General features: G+C 41.4%; 1 protein-coding gene across 4 annotated transcripts in view; it reads right to left on the reverse strand.

Moving 5' to 3' along the window:
- Positions 1 to 2,566: 2,566 nt before the first annotated feature.
- The window catches only part of COL14A1 (collagen type XIV alpha 1 chain), a 126,223-nt gene continuing 104,458 nt past the window's right edge, over positions 2,567 to 24,331 (reverse strand). Inside the window, exons 41-49 of one of the 4 annotated variants that reach the window (XM_054816121.1) lie at positions 20,120 to 20,173; positions 19,104 to 19,175; positions 17,132 to 17,167; positions 16,623 to 16,689; positions 15,964 to 16,152; positions 5,974 to 6,051; positions 4,890 to 5,045; positions 3,443 to 3,535; positions 2,567 to 3,349 (exon numbers count right to left, since the gene is read on the reverse strand). In XM_054816121.1, coding sequence (XP_054672096.1) covers positions 3,333 to 3,349; positions 3,443 to 3,535; positions 4,890 to 5,045; positions 5,974 to 6,051; positions 15,964 to 16,152; positions 16,623 to 16,689; positions 17,132 to 17,167; positions 19,104 to 19,175; positions 20,120 to 20,173 — 762 coding nt within the window. In that variant the 3' untranslated portion in view covers positions 2,567 to 3,332. Of the gene's footprint in view, positions 4,100 to 4,889; positions 5,046 to 5,973; positions 6,052 to 15,963; positions 16,153 to 16,622; positions 16,690 to 17,131; positions 17,168 to 19,103; positions 19,176 to 20,119; positions 20,174 to 24,331 lie in introns of all 4 variants that reach the window. The other 3 variants (XR_008575809.1, XM_054816120.1, XM_054816122.1) reach the window with 3 other exon arrangements.

Raw genomic sequence — 24,331 nt, forward strand, 5'->3', positions numbered from 1 at the left:
TCTGATTTTGATTGAAGTCACAGGAGCAGAGCTTCCTTACTGAAAGAATGTATTAAAGAACAAAGCAGCAACATTTTTGTTATGAAAACCAAATGAGGAAACTGAACTTAAGTGTTGAATGATGCAAAATAAGTCTTAAAAATTAGTTTGCTTCTGCAGATTACTTCCCTGAAGTTCATTACTGCTTTTCTGCTCAGGTAAACCTGCCAGCCGAAGCTGGTGTGGGAATAAGTGAAGCACATGCTGTTTTCTGTGTAGTAGAAGAGGCTGGTATGTTATGGGCCAAATTTTACAGTGTTACATGAGGAAAATTTGTGTTTTCTATATCAAAAGGAAGAAAATGATTGTTTTATTTATAATCCTATTTCATTATATGAAATAATGAGTTGGTAGTGGGCATTTCCTTGGCATTGTCCCAGGAAATGTTCCTGTCCAGTGAACGTGCAGACTTCATTTCTGAGCTGGTAACCACATTTAGTTAACTAGTAAAAGTATTTTTAAAAAGTTAAAGTAAATGGTCTTTTTTTTGTGTAAGGACACAATACATACACTTTATTGGTGAGGTCTGGGTGGCATCAGCTGTTCACCATGTGCTAAATACTTGACAGTCAGCAACTAAAGTCTCTTAGGCAGTCTGGAAAAATGCGAGACAATCCTGATTAGCCAGAGACTGAATTTGGGAGAAAATGGTGACCATATGTGTCTGTGTCTTTTTTTTTTTTTTGGCAAGCGTACCACTCCCAACTAATATTTTTATTCCTTGGTAGTGCCCACCAGGTACTTGTTAGTACCGTGGTATCCCCAGAAGTGAACAGAGGACCAGTGGTACGTGAAGCATTCTGGTTAGCAGGGCGCCAGGAAACGTCATTATAAAGTTAAAGCAAGTTAACTAGTGCTTTAGTATAGGAATTCAGTTATAAAACTGTAATGACTACACCTGCTTTATTTGTTACCCCCAAGTAATCTCTTTGTTTAATTCACTGCCTGCACATCCCATATGGCATGCGGGGAGACGGCTGTGCTGGCAGCTGGTCAGGTGCGTGTCCCACCGCCGGAGGGGTCCCCGTGGGCCAGAGGGCCCAGTGCTGCTCCCAGCAGGGCATAGCAGGGTGACACCAACCTCACAGCACCAGCGCACTGGGCGATTTGGTCAGACCATGACCAGTGACTGTTCACCTATGGGGCAAATAACACCAGCTGCTTTATTTCGAAGCATTTGACAAGGGCTGTGCTGTCTTCTCCATGCCTAGATTTGCTTGACCATTCTTCCTGGTCCCACAGGAACCTGAGAGTTGGTTACAGTGTCGCTTGACAACCAGTCCAGGGTACAAACTAATTATGAATTGCTTGAACGCTGATTTGCCATCAGCGACCTCAGAGTCGCTTCCACCAGTCCCAAAGTTCGGTACACCGTGGGGCTGAGCAGGAGATGTCAGTACAGCCCAGGGGTGGGAGGGTCCCAGCCAGGAACCAGTGGGAGAGAGGTCACACAGGGGTTAGTTAACAGGGGTGTTCACAGCCACGGGCAAGCAGGTCAGTCAATCAGTGATGCAGCCATAGCCTGTATTTCATTTTAGCAATCTCTTTCTGACTGTCAGCTGTGTGTGCCAGGGCGATACACCCACATGCACACACTGCCACGCTCCCTTGGTGCTTCAGTATTCTGTAAACTGGAGTTAAGCTGCTTAAAGTCTGTAAGCTACATTATACTTTTCTACCTTCTGCTTTAACTGCAAGGAGATGACATTCAACTCACATTTCCATCCACTTCTGACCTTTCTCCAGGGAAGTGGTGGGAGAAACAATGGGAAAAGAGAAACACAGCCCGGGAACTTAGCCACCTAGCCAGAACCAGCCCCGGGCTGCAGCCAGCAGCGGGTGTTGGTCACGTCTACAAACAGTTTGGGTCAGTGATGGGGCAGATTCTAGGCCAGAGAATTTGAGATGACCCAGCAAAGGAACAAGCTTGTCATCTTCCTGATGAGTTAAGAGCCCCTGGCCGAAGCTGAGGGGCCTTTCCTTACTGAGCCCGAACAGACGGCAGGAACACAGGGCCGGGACCCACAGGCCATCCCATCCTCTCTTTGTCTCTACAGGGCAGGATTAAAAGCGTTCCAAACCTTCGGCTTCAACTTATGCATGAACAGGTTTGAGCTTCTACTTTAAGTCCTGCTTTGATGCTTTAGTCTCCATAGTGCTGTTCAATGCTCTTTATTGAGTCACTTTATGTACCAGGTTTGTTTTAATGTAAGGAGTCGCTTTGTGCCCCTCGCGTGGCTGGGTTGGGGTTTTTCCTTCCTCTCGTCATCAGCTGACCCAAGTTGCCTTCGCGACTCTGCCCTTGCCCATGGCACATCAACGTGCAGAATCTCAGGTCCATAGGTGGTACAACCACGTCATCTCATAGTTACTCTCTACACTTGTCCGTATACAATTTTAAAAAGGCGAAATACTGTTTATACTACGTCCCTACAGCCTTTAAAATAAAACTCTTGCCCAAAAGTGTTGAAAAGAGAAAACATATTTTCTTCTTTTTATTCTGTTCCCCAAAGACCTAAACAATTGTTCCAAGTTAAAAATCAATCAAATACAGAATTAACGTATAAAAAGCTTGCCACTTTTATTTGCATACAAAACAGAAATGAAAGAGGTTCACAATAAATTACCAGTGTGCTCCCATGGAACATTCATGTGTATTTATATAATGTGGGTTAAAAAAAAAAAATATTCCATTAACACAAGATTTCTTTGCAAAAGTAATAGCTGGGTTCAAGGAAGCCTGATTATGCATTGTTCTCCAGTGAATTTAGCAGGGTTACTCTGCTAGTAAAACAATTCATCCAAAACTAACAGAACAATCAACTGGAAAAACACGGATAAAAAAGAACATTAACTTTTCTGAATGGTTCTACAAACACCAAGTAGCCAGATGCAGTTTTTTAGATACAGTTTGAATAGCGTATGGAACAGTACTCCAGAGAAAGATCTACAGGTGACCTTTCATCTTCATCTAGCACCAACCCACTAACATACTAAGGTTCTGGCATGCAAGATAATTACCATTACTTCTTGTGTCAACTGAGCACGTCCTTTTTTCTTTCTCCCTCCTTGAATTCAAGAGCCTGTAAACCTCTTCCGTGACAGGTTAGGCACCTGGACAAAAGGCCACACACAGATGCACGTAAAACGTTTCCCTTTTTTTAAACAGTTCATTGAGAGGGTTTTTTCCCATTCACCCTTTTGCGCGCTGGAGTCTGGACGCTCCTTTTGGCTATCTTCCTGGTGAAGCGACTAATTCCCGGGGATCTCAGTTCAAGAGCTTCCATCTCTTCTCAAACGGGAGTAAACTCTGGTTGAGCAAGATGAGGTGATGGATAGGAGGACTGGGAATACGGGGATGGTAAGGGGTAGGACCCGTGAACTACGTACGGCTGTTGCTCACCATCATAAAGGTCCTCGGGGTCATAGATTTGGTAGGAGTTATGTGGCAACTGCACTACTGGGATGTCTTGATCAGTTGGCTCACCGTATCCACCTTAACCCACCACCACCAAGAGCATTCATACGGTTAACACAGGAGAAGGGGAGTAGAAAATTAAAGCAATCATTAGGAAATTGACATTTTATATAGAGATATATTTATATATAATGTGTGTGAGGAGATATATAATCTTTAAATACACATCTTTTATTCACAGAAAGGAACAGTGAAAACATTCAACAAAATTAATAAGCTGGAGCAATTGGAAACCCACCAACAGACAGCCAAGTTAGTTGGAAACCACCACCGGGATTTGTCAAACGTCCAGTTGTAATACTGCACTCGTTATACACTGCACAACCTGCCTGCTTTAGCTTATTCCAATTATGGGCTAGAATACATGATTAAAAGGCAAAAAATGGGTCAGGCAATAATTTTTAGCAGTGCAAGGAAGCAAAGTGCATGTACAGCAGCTAGTAAGTTCATTAGTGGTAGTCAATATCGTTGATGGAAAGCACAGAACAGTTCAGCATCCACCTCTGACCTTCAGCCAAATGAGACCTGAACCAGAGTGAGCCTTTCACCTTCTGGATCGGTAGCCATTGTAAGGGATTGGGCCTTAAAACAGGAAAGGAACAACGGGGAGGGGAAGTGAGGGGAAAAGGATAGGAAGAGACGACAACAAAAACATTCAGGTAAGTAAAACATACAAATCAGCTCACAGGCAGATTAAATCGTCAACGTCAAACAAATATGCCTTATGTGTAACATTTGTAGGAACTGGCGCTTTACTAATAAGTTTTGATTTTAGGTTGGGCAACATAATTTTTGGTAATTGTGTTAACTTCCTCCCATGGCCCCTCCGTGCTATAAGGAGATGGGAAAGTAGGGTACAGAGAAGACATAGAAAGAATCATGTTCTCCAGATTGCCTCGCCGGTTAATGACGGACACGTGCATCCCCGTGTCAGGTTACACTACTAGGGGTTTAGTAAGGGTCATGCTCTCATGCCATTCAGAGGCACACGGAAGGGGAAGTTGAACAACACGTTTGAAAAACTACAAATGGAAAACTCCGCTGTCACGAGCAATAGGAGGTGGGGGTTCAACACACAGACCGTTGGGACGGAGCAGGCTCTACACAAAGACGTACAGGACGAAAACCCACTACACAGGATTCGTTTTAGGGGCTGGGATCAGCTGGTGGACTTCCCCTGGTCACTACGCTGGGGTCACCTTCTCCTCACGCTGTAGTCCCACCAAACACGGCAGCACTGGACACGCATGTTTTTAGGGAGCAACCATGGTTTAGCGCAAGGTTCACCAGTAGCCTCCAGCTTACTTTGGCTGTTGGAAAATGCCACCCCGGCCTCTACAAACGGCAGCCGCCCCAACTCCCAGCTACTCACCTCCCATGCCGTAACCAGCGCAGGAGGACGGATCACAGTAGCCTGGTGGGCCAGAAGGACCCTGCGAGCCTGGGGGCCCCATATGACCGGCGGGACCTCGTGGGCCTGGAGAACCTGGTGGTCCGGGGCTGCCAGTTCGACTTTCTCCTGGAGGTCCTGAGCAGGAGGGGGAAATGAAACATTTGAGCGGCGCCTTTCATAAAGCAGCGAGTTGAGGTCACCTTGGCAGGTCTGGTGCTTTGAAAACATGGCACTGAGCGTGCTACAAACACTTCCAGGAGATAGCTTGAGCAGAGGAGCATCTCAGCAAGCCAAGGGAAAGGCTACAGCCTTCCTCTGCAAGGAAGACGAAGCAGCGGCCAGACAGGAGGCTCGTTAGCAGCGGGGAACCCCTGCTGCTCCGTCTTCCTTGCCAGAGACAGCTCTTAGCCAGAAATTTGTACTAGAGCAAATGTTTCAAGCGTTAGATGTTTAGAAAGGCAGTTTCATGGGGGGAGGATGGACCCGGATGCCTGCGCAGCTCCCGATTCACCCGCTCGCTTTCGCTTCTGGGTAATGCTGCGCCTCGATACTGGTGCTCCAGAATATCCTAACAAAGTCAATGCAATTTTACGCCTGTTCCAACAGGACCTGGATATCACCTTCTCTGCTTTTTTCAGGAGCTAAATATAAATAACTGTGATTAATGTGCTTAATTAATATACATTTCTCTGTTGAGTTACAGCTAGGTATGACTTCGAGTCAATGGGAAAACAAATGCAAATTAATCCAGAGTAATTTTTTCCCTTTCCAGGCTCCATCTCTGAAAAAAAAAATAATAATTAAAACATTAAAAAAGAAGGTTTTGGAGAAGCAGTTTAGCACAGGGAAAAGGAAAACACTTGTGTGACTGATGACACCGTCATGTGACGCATCACGACGTCATATTACATAGTAAGAAAATTATGACAATTAAGATGCCTGAGCTACTGACTCTTCTGCTACTTAAGCCTTAGAAGTGGAGGACAGAGCCATGCAGGTCTTAGCGGCTTTGCACATGGGTCGGAGTGGTCTAATCCAGGTGTCCCGAGCACAACAGCTTTACCTGTAGATCCTGGTGGGCCTCGGGGTCCTTGTGTTCCAACACCTGGATTGCCTTTTTCTCCTTTCTCGCCTGGTAAACCTAAGGAAATAGTCCTCATCAGAGTCACATTTTGAACAAAACTGTGTGCAGTGTTTATTATTTAACCAGGGTTATAGTTCCATATGTTATTTTTCATCTAAAAACAGATGGCAGAGAAAGGAGGAGGTAAAAATAAAGAATTATTTGGTTCTTTTCCCCCTCCCTTCCCTGACAGCCTCTCACGGGAAACATGGCATTCCTGGGGTCTTAAACATTCCTGCTGCCATGGCAGTTCCATCGAGGTGGTATGCAGAGGCATCAGCCAGTTTCCAGGCTGCGCTTCCTGCTGGAAAGCTGCCTCTGGACTATACCAAGGTACAACTACTGTAAGTCAGAAGATCCTCAGAGCCTCACAAAGCTCTCCACAAATTACTGTGTGGCCAAGAAGTGTCAAATTTTCAATGCTACAGCCAATTTTCCTTTAAACATTGACCCACCAAACAGTGGTTCAGCATAAGATGGTCCTATGCATAAACAGAGTTATCGTGGGTGATTGCAGAGTCTTGCTAAAATGGAAGGAGTTTCAGCACAGCCAAAAGCCATTCACCCAAATGAAGCCCAATCTCAGAGCGTCCTAGTCACAAAACTCAGACATTCCAACATGCACAGCCATCGAGTTGTGTTCCTGCACTTGCTCATGGCCCTAAATTTCTATCGTTGGGTCTGATCCCTAGAGATCACAGATCTAGAAATCCAGAGAAGACACAACCTTCTTCCAGCTTTCCATCTCCTTCTGCGCTACCACTATGGCATCCCATAAAAACACTTTCTATACGCGGCAATCACAATGAATGGTGTCGAACTAAAGTAGGTGTCAAAACTACAAATTCCAGACCCTGAGTTTCCACCAGCGACTTGGAAAGTCTCATAAAGTTTATGTTTGATTTGGATGGTTGAAAGACACCAAATCCAGGCTGGCTTGTGGGACTTTCCCCCCATTTTCCAGACCTCCCAGCACTGGTAATTGCTCTCACTGCTTCACAGCTTCCACACTTTCAGAGTCAAAGCCAATATAGAGCACCTTCATAAAAACAAAGTAGAAAGAAAACAGCTGCTGCCTTTGATGGGGCAGTATCTACAATTTCAACTGACTGGCCCTCCTTCCTTCCCTTCTGCTCAGGGAACTGTTAACTCTTAAGGAAAAACATCTGGAGGACACCTCATTTTTGCAAGTAGCCATAGAAGATCTTTTATTTTCCATCCTAAGTTAATTTCTGATGGAAGCAAATAAGCAAGAACAAACTCTAACTGTGGAAAAAATTGTAATTAAAACCCATCACTGACAAAGAATTGCTCGCATCAAGTTTACAAAGTAAGAGTTTGCTGAATTACAGGGGATTCCGTATCTGCTGAGGCGTTCTAGGTCTTCTACTGAACAGGTGGCTTCGAGGGCAATATATTGGGTAGCCCAATCACCTGGAACACACAGGCCACACCACTGCCATCAGTCACTCCATATTGAGCCCATTGTTTTTAACCACAGCATGACAAGCTCTTTGTCTTACCTCTACAAGGCTTTTTGACACTGTTCTGGCATATTTAGGTATTATTTCCTGTTTCCCTTTTATTTCCTTTGATTACACAATATTGGGGCTTTTTTGGTTAGGTTTTTGGTTGGTTTTTTTAATGTCTTTTAGTGACCAGTTATTTTCTCATAGTGAAATTATACAACCATAGCCGCTTTTCACATTTCCCATTTTGGGGTCTCCTAAGCTTTCCAAGTGTTTCTAGCAACACTGTATTTTACAGCAGAGACTTGGCCACCAAGAGAAGAAACACCATGGCCAAAGTAAATTAGCAGAAAGTGGCAAAAGAGAGATGGTGTGATAATCTGGGTGATGTTTATACCATTAATTTGCAAATAGCAGGTATCTTCCTCTTGCTTCCAGAGGATATTGGGCAAGACAGAGCAAGGTCTTGTACGTCTCATCCCTAAATTTATGGATACCAGAATATTTATATAACTGCTACTAAAAGTGACATCTTTGTGTTTGGTTGTCCTGACTGGTTAGTCATTTGATGACTACAATGCTGCATCAGTTTCTTCTGAATCTAACATTCCTCCCTATGGACGTCACCACGTTAGAAGCGTTACCGAATGTTCCTCTGACCAGTGTAGGAACACAAGGGCCAGAGCGTACCCCAGAACGTGCTCTGACCTGGAGACTCTAGCTCATGCCTCTAAAACATGTTGATTTGATAACCATAATTCTTCATTTTCTGAATCACCTGCCAAGCTTATTGGCAAATTCTTGCTTGTATCACGCTCAGTAGCCAGATTCCTGATCAGATAAGCTTGTTATCCCATGACTGGCACTTCACACTGACTTCCAGGGATGCTTCACAGTGATGGTCAAGGAATTCTTGTGAATTCTTGTGACCATGGGCTGGGCTCTCCTTTGCTGGTTTCACAGTTTCACCTGTGCTTAACTATGACACTCAAGGCAAAGTGAGCACCTCCTCCACTGCTTAAAATCTTAGGGAAATTCTCAAAATGATCTGTAACCACCCGAGCTGCCACAAAGCCACCTTGTCAAAGGGCATAAATGCCTTGGCAGCAGAATGAAGCCAAGTCTGATGCACATGACTTGGTTAAGCACCTACACTCGCTCTAGAGCGCCTGAAGAGAGTTAGGCCTTCAGGACAGGTTACAGAAGCCAGAGCGTGAAGGTGGTCACAATTAAATACGGAAGAAAAGCTGAAGGGAGGCACGCCATGACTGCATCCCTCTAGGAACAGCTCCCAGAGCTGCCTCCCCAGGGCACACATTTTACCTATCTATCTACCTAGAGAAATAGGTAAACACATGCACACTGAAAGATTTAAATGATATCAGTGTCATGATCCCACTAGTTTTCACTAGCTCTAGTCTGGGTAAGAGGCCAGTAGTGTTTCAGGGGGCTGTGGTCAATAGGATTTCAGGGGTCTCCACTCCTCTTCTCTAGCATCCTTCCATTTCGCAGTATATTTGAGACCCTGGAGAAGTCCAGAGCTCACTCCACAGTGCAGACAGCAGCACAACGTGGTTCTGCCATGCTGAGACCCACCTCTCCTATGCTGAGACCCGTCCCACATGTAGGCTCTGAGATTTTTAGATGACGGCACGTAGCTGAAATCCAGAAATCTTGAATGTTCAGATGTAGACAATCCTGATGATGTGGCTTGGATATGTGACTGTATGTTCTCCCCTACTCAGTGGTTCTGACTACCACCTCAGGATGCATTAAGCCAAAAAGATTAAGAATGGCTCTCTAGCCTAACTGCTCAAAAACTTATCAGGGAAAGGGAGGCCTTGTTTCAGAACTTATTCCAAGATCTAATATCCAAAACACAGAGGAATATATTTATCAAACTGGACCACAAGACCTTCTCCCAGTGCTGGTAGTAGGTAGGAAAGGAATGCAGCTTCAAATTTCTGAAATTATGCTCTAACCATTTAGCCACTGGAGAAAAGCTGGAGAGGAACTAGCACCGCCATCTCTTCTATCAAGCCTCCTTCACATCCGAACTTTGTATTTTCTATCTTACTTGTACACCACAGCTTTCTCTTACAACTAAATTAGTTCCTACCGGCCTTTTGCAAGTAGACAATGAGCAACCTCTGGCCAAACTACAAGATTATTAAAAGCAATGTGACCAGGTTGATGAAGGGGAAGCCTTGAGCTAACACAACCTTGCTGCTAAGGAAGGGCTCAGCACCATTAATACAACCCCTTTGGTGATCTCAGAACAGCAGCAGAGAAAATTTGTGTCTGACTGCAGACTAACATACTGCAGTACCCCTACCTTACCTCGTGGTTGTACGAGGTACCTATTGGTCTTGTTCAGACTGTTTTAGACTTTCAGATTACAAAGTGTCCAAAAGGTAAGTTTCACGAATTTTACATCCATAGCTTTTGGTAGCCCTAGCTCCTAAATCAGACTGGGTCTTAAGTGTTTAAATTACTTAGACATCTTGAAATTTGCTAACATCTTTTCTTCTGCGCTTCTTAGCAAAGTAATGCACGTGATACCTGCTCTCAGAGACTGTCTTCCACGTCCAGTATGAACCGCCCATTTGCAATCTAGCATTTGTTCAGCAGAGATTGCAGTTTCAGTCAGAGGTGCTATCCAGAACCTGTGATGAATGATTGCATTGCATAGTGCATGCAGGAGGGAGTCCTAGGAGGCAGACAGATGCTCTAACCTATATTTATAGTCCTGGGAGAACCTGCCAAAAAACCCATGTCATCTGTGATCAACAACTGAATTCCACCCATTTTAAAGACAAAGTTCAGGCAAACCTATTGTCCTGCTTTCCAAATGCGGTTTCCAGACACCTAAAATTTGCTTAGCCCTGGCTTGCTTCAGGCATACAGAGAGACTCCTCTGTTGCAGTTCAGTGCTTCTGCTGCAGGCCTTTTAACGAGGTAAAGTCATCTAAATTGTCTCTTACCATACATGCCCTGAAAGGAAATGCTTGCCATTTGTAGAAGGCAAAGTCTGTGGATTGCTTTGATCATAAGAAGACTGGCCCATGATAACCATCTGACATCTGCACAGATGTTTAGTACAAGGACCATTGCTTATCCTGCTGTACAATAACATTACATAGTGACTTCAAAGGCAATTGCCATAATGTTTTCAAATCGTGGCCCTCCATGCACTCAATTATTATTCTTTACGCACACAAGAACACACACCCATACATGACGTCACAGAATAAACTGCAGTAAGAAATTATAAATATGGAACAAATCTACTCAGGCTAAGAATAAAATGTTCATTCTGGAACAAGTTATGAAGCTCTTGTGCAGAGCAAACCTTCTTTGAAATCACATGGATATCAAGTTCCTAAAGCAAACATGCTGAAGGCCAAGATACAAATCTGCTTCGGGTTTCTTTTAGTCTAATTTTCAGTAACGTTTACCCAAGTGAAAGAGAACATAAACACTGAAGTACAAATACCCTACTCCTAAGGCAAAACTCACATGAGTAAAAATTGAGCACTCCATGGGCTTCCCTAATGGACTTTCCACCAAAGCTCTTTAATGAGAGTAAGTTAGCAGACTTACAGAGCTCTTGGTCATAGGTAATGGCTCCCTCCTATAAATGACAGAACATTCAAAATTCACCCATTTCACTTCCTATCAAGGTCACCTTTGCATTTCATTAGAGCATAGCTTACAGAAAGTCAGCCAGACAAGACATCATTCCCCATGTAAGTTACTGCAATAGTTAATCACTCAGGGATAAAAGTGTGTATCAAAATTTGTCATTTGAGTTAGAGTGGCTTCAAATTCTAGTAACTGTTTTCATATTTCCGCTCTGGACATGCTTCAGCAATACCATCAAACTGTCTCTCCCCCTTCATGCTAACCACTTTTTTATGTCTTGTCCTCATCCAAAATAAGCAATGGCTTGGGTTCAGCCCCATGGAGATTACAAGCAACTGAAATCAATTATTTCCAATGCTCTGCTAAAGATACCTCTGATAGCATCAGTTATTAAAAACAAAACCAAGATCATGAACACATTCTCTAGCAAAGAAAATTAAATGTCCATAGTTTCTGCACGAAAAGAAATCTTAGGTATTGCTTACCTATTTTTGTCTTTAAGAGAATACTGTCCTTTGAGGAGAACTGCATGTTGCAATTAAAAAAAATTAAACTGCTACCAAAAATGTCCTCTTTCAAAGATGTAACTATACTATATAACAACACAAGGTGATATTTTTTATCCAGATGAAGCTAAAATTGGAAATAAAAATATTTAATTGACTGAACTGGCAAAAGTTCCATTTAATTCCATTGGAATTTTGCCATCAGAGCTGTAAACATGTGGCTTTTGATAACACACGTTTAACTAACTCTTTCACATGAAGCCAGAAAGCTGTACTTTGGATGAAGCTGTACTTGAGAATAGTGACTTTCCCAGTGACAGCTTCGGTATTTATTATATTTTAATCATAGTGGGATGGAGTGAGTGGCCATAAGTTCTGTGAATCACTTCAGGACACATCATGAGAGCAGAACTCCACCCAGTAGTGGAACAACTGCATTTTCACAGCATCTGAAAGCTAGCAGTGCCTCAGCATAATTTTTACTGCAGCTTTTACATTTTCCTCAAAGTTGAGAAAACTACCCATGTATTATAAAAATAACTGGAAAAAAAGAGAAAAAAACATGCTGAATCTTTGCTTTTTTATATTATTTTGCAGAAGTTCAATTACTTCTTGAGCACTCAGAAGCCAGATACTAGTTATTTAAATCCCAGTTCATAAACATAAAACCAAAACACAGGATGTTCAAACTAGCTGAAATAAAAATAGAAACCAGTGCTGTGCACTAGTTAAAGATAGAGATGAGTGCTGTGAATAACCAGTGTTTGGATTTGGTTTTTTTCCAAACTCCTATATTTATGCAAATATGTGAGTAAAATTTTAGTAATTTATCTGGGATTATGTACTATAGGGGACTGATAACACAAGGTGTCCTCCTTAATCTTTAAATGACCGGTCCAATTCAAATGGCCTGTTGGAGCACCAATAAAAGTTAATATTGCTAACAAATATTGAGATTGCCAGAGATGTTTCTTTTCACATCATTAGAAAAATACAACAGATAAGACCCCACAACATACAGTTAAAATAATAATCAACTGGCGAAACTAAATAACAAACATCATAGTGTGATCCTGATCCATTCACTTACATCTACACTGGAAAAAATAGATCTCAGCTGGCGAGAGACACTGAGAACTGAAGCTGTCAAGAGAATGACTTATCCTTTCGTACTGAGGTGGTCTTTCTTGGAAGGGCCAGCTCAGTGTGTTTCTAGTGAGAGAATACATGCAGGAATGAGACACCCTGGACCTAGAAGTTCAAATGGAGGTTTCTAGCAAAACTCCAGGGCACTCTCTCAATCCAAGCCTCCTTCCAAAACATCTGACGAACACTTGGCAGAGTGACAAGGTAAACAAGGGAAAAGCAGCTATTAGCTGGGCAAGTTAGCAGGGAAGTTCACGGACGTCAAGTTCTCTCACTGCTGACATTTTCCAGTGAAGCTCTCTCTGGTGCATGATGTCTAACCAGTTCCACGCGCCGCTTTCAGAAGTTCCTCATATCACGGGCTGGGATTGACTGGGTGGTGGGCAAGAGGTGAGCAGGAGGAAATGTCTAGCCTCCCCCACCTTTTCTCCTCCCACTCTACCAGCACCTTGCCATTCAGCTCAGAGCCAGTAACGGGTTCTTGCAGCAATTCCAATAGTTTGAGGGTAAAAAAGCAATGCTCTAAATAAAAAGCAAGGCAGCTAAATAAACAAACCAGTCTTTTTTCCCTTCCAACGTCTATCACATTTTAGTACACTCTATGGACACTGCTGTCACTGTTGCAGTGTATTTTCTGTACTTCAGGGTGGAAACTGACTTTTCAGAGTTGCTAATCTGGCACTGGTTTGAACAGTAAATCGAGTTCATACACAATCAAAATGCTGGTGACATCGGCGAAAAGAAACACATTGTTCATAAAGACTTCAAGTGGCTGGCTGGCGATATTCAGGACAGCACCATACACTGTGACTTGCCGAGCAAGTTAAATACAAACAATGCTTGGGAACACAGCAAGGGATGGGGTCCTAGTCCATTTACCTTCCTCTCTATATTCACTGGAAACTAAAACCTCTCCTGTCCAGAAGCAGAGGCATTTTAGTCTGCTGCTTCACTGTATGATACCTAGTTAGGAATCAAGTGAGAACTGGGAACACACAAGAAACTTCCAATCAATCTCCACAAGCGCGAAGCTGGTAAAAATAATTTTTACTTTTCACTGCCACATATTGGGGTTAGCTTAGAGCAGTTCCTTAGAAATGGATTCTGAAGTATCCCAAGGGTCTGTACAACTCAAAAGCTATCTTTCTGTTAAATAAACTGCTACTACATCAGGCACGCTATCAATCTAAAATTTCAGTTGCTTCTGCAGAAATTAAATGCTCAAGGACTAATAAATTATTCTGTCTTTTTTTTTTCCTTAGGTTCTGAATGAGCTCCTTCCTCTTCCTTCCAGGTTCTGTGCAAGGCTCACAGTTATGTGAATATCCTAAAAGCTATTTTCACTCAAATGGAGCCAATTATTTTGTCTTTAAGTTTACATATAGATTACATATAGATTCTCTTTTCTTAAAACAATCTCATTTTAAGCTATAAACACTGTAAAACACTCCCAACATTTGGCATCGCACTTTATGAAAATCTGCAGAGCGCCCTGGCTGACTGATTATAGTCCTTGAAGTACGCTTGCTAAGTGCTTGCTCTCTACCAAGCATGAAACTCCCCACAAGCACTACCTGCCAAAAGCAGTCCCTTCTAACATCAGTTTTCTGTAGAGACAGGAAAAGAATAATACTCTTTTTCAATGTGCTTTTACCCTTTCTGTACTCACTCTATTGCCAATGCTGTTTCCCAGATATTAATATTATCAGCAGTGGCTTAACCCACATCACGTTTCATTTAGATGACTATATCTAATCACTCTGAGTTCACAGTAGTACAACACATGGGTCTGGGCCTCAGCACAAGAAATACAATGGAAAATACATGCTAAATGCTGGACAGGTTTCCCTTTTTGTAGCCTGGCATTTTGGTTCCTCCATTCCTGAAGCCCCAGCAAAATGTTCCGTGTATTTTAACAGTTCCTGCCTGAGAAGCTATTTAAAATATACTAGTACTTTAAGCAACTACCCTCAAATCTGTATTCAGTCTCTCCAGGTCACCACTTATGAAGTTAGTTCCTCGCTTGCTGTCTCTTCCAATTTTCTTTCCTACTTGCCTCCCACCCCCTCATCCCTCCCTCTTTCTGGACAGTGGCTGGTCTTTGCTCAGCTGAAGCAGGCAGCAGCATGACTGAGAAGCTAGTACCCTAAACCTTGCCTCTTTTTTCAAGAAGGTAATTAGAATTACAGTCTTGAAGGGAAAAAAGGACCCACAGACTCACAGGTTCACTCCAAGACTTTCTTTTTAAAACAATGCTTTAACTCTGGTCATCATGGCTACTGCGAACTGGAACTATTAAGCTCCTGAATGGAACAGCCTTCATAGAAAATCTAAAATCCGAGTTTAAAAATGAATTGCTAACAGCAACACCAATTCATCGCTCTTGAATATCACATTTGTCTCTTGGGTTTTTGGTCACTTCCTCAAGTGATGTTCTTTAAAGCACTTTCACAATCATAGATCTGCTCAGTACTACCCCTGATGGTGCTACTCTGCTACACCAAAGATTGCCAGGGTTGCACAAAGAGTAAATCAAAACATGGAGTTTATTTCTTTGTTAGACAATGCTGGAGGAAGAAAGAAGAAAGGGATCTAGCATACACATAAGAATACAGAGGGGAATTACTGTAAATGAACAGTCAATTGTATTCCTTCTCTCTGACCTCATCATTTCTTCTTGATCCTCTCAACACCTCATAAACTAGGATTTTTTCCCTCCTCTTATCAACCTTGCTCCTCTCAGGCCATCACAACTTAGAAATCTTGAGACTGAGGCATTTCAAGTTTAGCAGAAAAGCTCAATCTTTCCCCAACATGAACCTGTCAGTTTTGCAGCTGCTTTTCCCAAAAGCTCCTTTGCTTATACAGTTACAGCTCCAGCATACTTCAGAGTCCTACTAAGATGAAAGCGTGATGTGATGTGCCCAATTAGATGCCACCAATTGTCAGCAGTTCAGGCATTTAACCTCTGCCAAATCACACTTGGCAAAGCCTGCATTACCTTCATGACTGGGAGTCTCCAGAGCTTTCATGACGGGCTGGGTTGAGCTCACCAATCAACTCGTAAGAAAACTGTTGTTCTCACATTTAGATAGGACACAAAGCCATCAGAATGTATCTGGAAAAGGAAGTATATTTTTTTGTATGCAAAGCATGAAGCCTACCTCTTTCTCCTGGTCTTCCCGGTTGACCAGGACTTCCTGGAAACCCTTGCATGCCTGGTGATCCTTGTTCTCCCTGTGGCCCTGGAGCCCCTGGCCGACCTGGCTCACCAGGAGGTCCTGCGATGGTCCGTGTTGAGACAGACTGGCTTGGAATCTGGTTCAGAATTGAGTTGTATCTTGCCATATGACCTGTCAGGAAAAAAATGTCCTCATTTTCAAGTTGCAGTGGAGAATCTGGTTCATCGAAGTTTGAACAGAGCACTGGCAGGTCCTCAAGGCTGTGGTCTGTCGTACTTTGATAATATGAAGTTGTGTGCTTGTTGGTGGAGAAACAGTGGTTTAGGGAATACACAGAAAAGGGGGAGAACTATTGTGTAGAATTTTATTTCCTTGCTTTGATGGGGTATTTTTGTATTTTATGTCTATAAAAATTTAAAATTGTTACAGCAGAAGCTTCTGTATACTATAATAGATTGAAGACAATTCAGGCTTTTTTTAGCTGCCTGATGCTAATCAGCTCTAATTGTACATAAATCCATTTGAACATTAAAATGAACAGATCCCCTTGGATGCTCTGAAAAGCATCGTATTTGTATGTAATTGTGGCAAGAAAAGATCCATTCTAGAGACAGAAGCATACGAACTATTGATGTTCTTACCCTGGATGAGTTGTTCACACACTTGCCGAGCAACAGCACGCACCATCGCTTGGGACTGGAGATCACCCTGGATAAGAACAGCAGCAGTGTCATAACACAAGTTTTTGCATCATTTCTGTCTTGAAAATGCTTAGAGCAACGAAAGACATTTATTATCCCTGAGAGATTATATCCTCACAGATGAGAAAAAAAAGGCAAAAAAAAACCCCAAAACGTTGTGGGATTTCCCTGGTTCCCATTACTGATTTCAGCCAGCAAATGGAGGTTGGAGAAGATAACCCTAGTGAGAGATTTGGGGACATGCTTAATGCCATATACTTCTCACCTTCAAAACATTACTGTAGCTGTATATATGAGAATGTCTGGAAAAGAAGGAATGTTTGCCTGATTGCACAGAGAAAACTATTGTGCCTGCAAACACAGAGAAACATAAGTTGTCGGAGAAACCTTTTAAGAGACAGAAGGCCAGACAGGAAAAAAAATGGTGGTGAACGTGAACGTAGACTTACCCGCTCACCCCTTTCGCCCTTAGCTCCAGGAGGACCCTGTGAAAAGATTCAAATGCAAAATTAATTCTCATTTTGTTCTTGCTCAAAATTTTTAACACCTAAACGTTGTTTCCCTTGCAGCATCACAGTAAAAAGAGAAAAACCAAACAAGGCACATGGTTTCAGGAGGCTGACAATAACAAATTTATGTTTTGCATTTCACTACTCAACAAAATGCTCACCTTTGGGAATTACATGGTGACAATGACTCTCAGGGGTTTGTCACCCACTGAATTCTCTTGTTTAAAATGTCAGCAAGGGCAGGCCACTAGGTGATGCATTTCACATGGCTGAAATAGGTCTAATCATCACTGAGTATAAGGAAGAGAAGGCTGATGGGAGACAAAATATTGGTCTGAAATTTGCAGCATTTGCTGCACTGAGGCTCTGCATCTGCTATCGACAGTAAGCAATGGGATTAAACTGCACAGAAAATTAAGTATGACATTAAAGATAATGTAATACTGTAATAATGGTAAGGATCATTATGGAATGGAACAAGTTGTCTAGGGCTGTTACAGCTTCACCAGTGGAGGTTTTTGGGATAGGCTAGACATCTCTCAGGAGCTCCTGAAGCGAGAAAAGGTCTGCACGATGAGGTAACCAGCTAACTGATGCATGGTTAAAGCACAGCTTATTCTGTCTTGGGGAAGAAGAAACTTCTACAAAGACTGCAAGACTATAGATAGGCCTCTTATATTACTCTACCTTTTGGGAAAGACAGTTCTTGAAACTCAATAATTTCTTACCTATCTAGCTGTTTTCAGACCTACTAGAGTCCAAACATTCACAGCACAGGTCTTATACGACTCTCAGGAATATCTACACTCTAGGAAATCTAGTTCAATATCTGGAACATGTGTTTGGACAGGAACTGAATAGTCAGCATGTTATACATTGATAGTAATGAGTTCCATAGCTCATCAAATCTCCTTAGTAGATTTCATGATTAAACTTAGAAACTATGCAGAACTGGGCATTAGGTTATTATCTTTGCTTATATATTATCAGTCATTTCATTTCCACTTAACCAAATAAAAATGTTTGCATTAGACTAAATCTCCAAAGCAAACTGGATTTTGAGGAAGAAAATTCTGTTCTACAAATTGAGTCAGAAGTACACACTATCACAGTCTGATGCCTTTAAAAATTAAAACTATAAAAAAAATTGAGCAGGTTTTATAATTAACCAAGTGGTCAAATGTTAAAATGTGAATACGCAATATTATCTGAACTGTTACAGAGAAAAAGAGGTTCACTGTACGTAATTTACACACTCATTTTATAGTTGTATTCCTTTTTTCTAGTTAAACTGTTTTGGTTTTTATATAATAAAGAAAATAATATCTGGAAGACAAACTTAGTATTAGAGGTTCCTAATACTTATTTTCGGGATAGAGGGTGTAATTTTCCACTCAATGAAACTGATGGTCAAATTTATAACAACATTCTAGAAAAAGCCCTGATCATTAGTTAGTTGCTCTAATGTAGACCCAGAGTAACCATGAAAGCCAGTTTTCTTATTCATGCAGTATTTTCACAGTTTGAAAATCAGAATAATATTTTGGAAGTATTCAGGTTAATAAATGGCATACTTTAATTTCCTGAGAGTTGCCTGAAGTGCAAACGAAAAAAAGGAGAAAGTAATTACAGACTACAAATTCACATACTGTTATGTTTTTAACCTCTGCATTTTAATCTTGTGTTTTGACTCTCTAATCCCTTTATTCCAAACATTGTATGCAAGATCAACAAATAAAGTTAATTGTGAAGAATGAACAAAGAAAGACCAATATGATGTTTCGCTTAGCCACTAACTGCAAACAGATCATAAGCTATAAATATTGAGGAGATCTGTAAAACAGTGAAGCCAGGATCAGAAACCAATTAATCCACAACAGCAAATATAGTAATATTAATTAATTTTACTCACAGGAGCTCCAACATCACCTTGCGGCCCCTGGCTTCCAGTGACACCTGGAACACCTGGAGTACCAGGTATGCCCTACATAGTAAAAGAGAAAGAAAAGACTTAGTGGTGATAACAGTCAACATCCATGAATTCTGATGGGAGAAATAACTGTGTGATGAAGAGGAAATTCACAAAGCAGAGTACACAGGCAGTTCTGCAAGTCAAAGACAAGATGCTGGGAGAGAGGACTAAGAAGTACATGCTGCAGGAAAAAAAGCACCGAAAGCACAGCTCGAAGAAAAGCACTCAAGAAAAATGGACTTGTGTTGCTTGCTTTCTGAAACAGGCACAGATTGCTGAACTGCAAGACTAAATCCTGTGAAGTTACCACTGTGTTCAGGGGGGATGACTCAGAACATTCTTTGTAAAAAGAACAAGATTGCTTGGAGAATAGTCAATACCATCAGCAGTTTCACCTAGTGTCTTAAATCTATCAAGAAGGCGTTAACTTTGCCTAGCTGCCTTAGCTGGGAAGGATGAGACCGATTCTGGAGGCCACATACATCTTGCTTTGAAGGCTGAATGTGGCCTCTGCTGCCTTCCTTGATTACTGTATGAGAGCATTTGAATACCTGCACTCACCTCCAGCCTCCAGACCAAGCAAAACTTGGCGGTTCACTTCACTTCAACTAACAATCCTAATTGGAATTTCTTACAAAAAGAAAGTCCTGTTTCAAATGTTAAGAACACTAATTCCCTTTATATAGTGCAGTTACTTGACTAAGAACAAGCTATCAATCTATTAATGGAACAACTGTCTCCCCATCCCATAGGAGACATTTTTTCTTGAGCTAAGAGTGGAAAAAAATGACAGTGGACAAGCAGCTCTCTGCCAACCCTATGTGTCATGAGAATTTTAACTTCCAAGGACAGCCCTTGGCCTTTGTCTATCCACTGTAGACAGATAACAGAGTGACCTGCGATCCCCCAAAATTCTGCTGACTTTTACAGTAACGAATTCCATGGACAATACTCACCATTGGGCCAGGAGGTCCTTGTGGGCCTGTGGGTCCATCTTTGCCAGGAAGACCCTATAGAAGAGAAATATATGCAATTTCATCAGCTTTTTATATGTACTTCATGAATCTGTTCCATTTCATCTGGAAGACTTTTTTTCCTTTTTTTCCCCCCTTTTTTTTTCTTAAATTAATAACCAGTGGTAGTGGTTTCTTAGAAGAAAATTCCCTTATTTGCCCTGGGGAGGGTTTATTTCTGAGAAGGAGATACAGTGTTGCCGATACTAAAAAAAAATAATCCAACTAGTCCCACAATACTTTTGAAGTAAGAAGCAGCAACACAAAAACTCTTTATACTGGCAATTTTCACCTCTGACTGAATTTCACTTACAACACTGCTATAGCGAGGTAAACGACAGCATTTGCTATCAGACTTCTCTACAATAGAGATAGGTCATGCTTCTACATCTGTTCTCACTGGTTGCAACTATTCACAGTCCCGCTGATTAAGTGCTGAAAGATGGCAATTGAGAGTCTATCTCTCTGCCCAGCAAAACTGTACATATGTACGAGCTATCACCGAGGTCCTGATTCAGGAACCAGCAGGAATGCTCATGTGGTTTACATTATGAACGTGCTTCAGAACTTCCAGAAATGAGAGCCAAAACCTAAAGATAACTTGGAAACTGGTAAGCAAGCAAATCATAGAAAAAAGACTGACCAGATGTAGAAGAAAATACACTATTAATAAAGTATTCTCGCAAATTAACCAATATGCACATTTTGTATCCACGTGCTATAAAGCATTGGTCTCTGAACAGCCTAGTGATAAGTCAATTCTTGAATTACTATGCAGCCTAAAAAAAGAGAAATATGATCTTATCTCGGGCTCAGGACCAGAATATGGAGGTGAGAGTAGAAGGAAAGAAAGAGTTTGAAAGTGTTAATGCTGACACACACAGTAAAGAACATTCTAGGCCTCGGTATCTCACAGAGCTTCAGAAAAAAAAAATAATCCACATCCTTTTCATCTTACATTTTTTTTCCTGAAACTTTATTTCTGACATGGTTTAGTAATGAATATAGCATGAACTACTAGGTTTAGGCTCTACATAATTTGGAAACTATGATTCAAACCTGCTATCATATGGCATAAAAAAACTGGCTGGGGAATATTATCTGCCATGTACCTGGAAAGGATTTTTTAAAATTCCACCAGAAGGGTGTTTCGATGATAAAATAAGCCACATAGTCAACTCATATTATGTCATCTATGCATCCTTAGACTTGATAAGGAAATACTTTCCTATTTCACAGTGTAGCCAGATGGTTCCTGAAGCTTCAAGAACCAAAGCAGCTCCCCTATCACAGTAAGAACTATAGCAAATGGAACAGCTAATGGCATTGAAATAAAGATACCAGCATTGTCTTTATCACAGTAGTTTTAAGACATATACAGAGAAAAGATTCCAAGCCTAGCTCAATTAAATAATTTTGCAAAGAAAGGTGTATTCAGTCTTCAAAATTGGTGTTTCTAGAGGAAACAGAGAATGGTATAAGGAACTTTGAAATGCATCAAAAAGTATAAAATAGTTTCTGATATTCTCTGGAAGAAGTATTTAGTTGTGAACAATGTTTTACAAAATTTGATGATAGCTATTCACAGTTTTATAACAACATGGAAGCCCCTAAAAGATAATGCAAACCAGACTTGTTTTTGTAACAGCAAAACCTTCAGAAAAACTGAAACCTTCATATTTAGAAGTACATTTCACTTTTTAAAGCAAAGATTTAAAATCTGCATTTATTTTTGATCAGTCCTAAAGCAGGATGAAAACTGGTTGGACTCTCTGAAGGGCTTAATTTAACTATGAGGAGGGAAATGTAGAGCTTTCCACCAACTTCTAAGATCTAGTGTGGATTTACACAAACTTCTAAAGAAAAATAATGTTCTATGTCCCTCCCTTCTCCCATCCCAGTCAAAGAGTAGAACTAACAGTATGACCAGAATTACATTTTCTTTGAATATGTTTCACAATTTCTTTCTTCTGAGCAATATTTTTACTCTTGGCTGCTCGAGAATCATCTCCTGTCTAGTCTCCTAGGATTCATTTCTCTTGGCACTGTGTCTGTATCGCTTGGCCACAAAAAAAAATCGCCTCCTACTGTATTTGTTAGATGTGAAAATTGCTATTTACAAATGAAGTCAAAGAGAGGTTTGGTTCAAGAAGGAGTATGGCAATACCTATTCTCTCATGCAGGTAAAAGACCAGAGATATTTGTTTGTACTGCCAACAGGATTTGCAAATGATGTTACTCAGACCATCCGATGGCCGGAATGGATCTGATACTCATTCTGAACTTGTGAGTAGTGAGCAGAGATTAGTAGGTACCAGGAAATTGGCAGGAAGACTGGGAATGTATTTCTTCTGGCTCTTTCTCCCATTATTTTTGGTCTGTGTAATGCAAAAGAAACTAGAGCACTGTAAGAATTCACAAAGTTGTATTCAGAGCACTGAAGCTCTAAAGACATTATTCACTCTCCTATTTATTAAAGTCTCCTCTTTGCTTAACCATCTCCAGAACAACTAGGGGGGATTACACAGCACAACAGCACATTCTCTCTGATGCAGTCACATCCAGGATACAAATGACTCTGTACAGAGCCACTGAACCTCCTCCGTGGAGCTGCACGTCCAAGAACAGGATGGGACAGACTTTGATGTGCGACCTCAGATGTAGGGCGCTTTAGAATCAAGATGCGTATTATTTTGGAAGGTTAATTTAAAATCAGTACATATTTTGCTAATAGCATGAAAAACAGTTATGGAGAAACAGTGTAGCTACGACAGAATTTTTTATAAGGGGTTTTATTTGCCAGAATACAAATGGTATCACAGAACGTAGGCACCACCCAAATCCCTGTAAAGCTCAGGTCTGCTGAAGTCAGTGGAGATTGCTGCTGACCTCACTATAAACTCTTTAGCTTTCGGTAGCCTGGAATTTGTTTGGGGTACTTGTGGAGAAGTGATTTTTCAAGTAGGACTACGTACTCGCAAAATCTTAACTAAAGCTACTGAGCCCAGGCTTGAAAGACTTTCATGTACAGCCTTTAAAAAAACACTGCAGCCTGGGACCCATGACTGCCTCATTTTTTTTTTTTTTTATTTTTTTTTTCGTTTTTCAGATGAAGAATTAAAACAACAAAAGTTCTTTCTCTCAAGATAAATCACTGTGACTATCAGAGAAATATTGCTAAAAATTATCTCAGTGTATTAATCTGAGGTGTAGCTTACAAAAGATTTTGCACCAACATGAGCTATTTTAAATTAAAGCTGACTCAAAAAAAGAGCAGAAATGTGGGGGCTTTTTTTGAAACATTGATCATAACACACAGCCTTTATTTAATCCAAATAAGCTAGTTCTGTTTTAACACACAATAATGCTGACTTAGCATTTCCTCTCTTCCTTGTGAAACTACCAGTGCCATCTACAAGCTGATAGCCTGAAATTATTTTCCTATTAATTCTTCATGATATAAAACATATATTTCTTGCATATCTTTTGTTAATCCTCTACTATTTGCAGTATGCTATTGAGATTAAGATCTGGAAGGTAATACCCCTTTCCTTGTGTATCTGTGTATCTGTGCCCCTTGGACTATGCTTTGCTCATAAATTAAACAAGTCCTTAGACAAAAAGATGTGATGCAGCTTATATCAACATACATAACTGCACATCTGTGGCTTTGAGGATAAGAACCAGGGGTTCCTAGGGGACAACAGGTGGAATACAAGTCACCAGCATGTCCCTGCAGCAAAGGCGGCCAACCATGGTCTGGCTGTAGGAGCACAGCCAGCAGGTTCAGGGAAATGCTACTGTGCCTCTACTAAGCGCTTTTAAGACCACCTGTGGAGTGCTGTGTCCAGTTTTGGTCTCCCCAGTACAAGAAAGAATGACATACTGGAGCAAGTCCAGTGGAGGGCCACCAAGCTGGTCAGGGGCTGGAGCACAGAACATACGAAGAAAGGTTGAAAGAAGTGAGTTTGCTCTGCTTGCAAGCTTAATGCTGTTTAAACTACCTGACCAGAGGAAAAAGAGGTGTAACCAGACTCTTCTCAGAGGTGCACAGCGATAGGACAAGAAGCAATAGACACAAGTAGAAACAGGGGAAATTATCATTATATGTTAGGAAAATAAGGGGACCTCTGAAGGTCCCTTCTAACCTTAATT

This window comes from Grus americana, chromosome 2 (assembly GCF_028858705.1).
Source record: "Grus americana isolate bGruAme1 chromosome 2, bGruAme1.mat, whole genome shotgun sequence".
NCBI classification, from domain to species: domain Eukaryota; kingdom Metazoa; phylum Chordata; class Aves; order Gruiformes; family Gruidae; genus Grus; species Grus americana.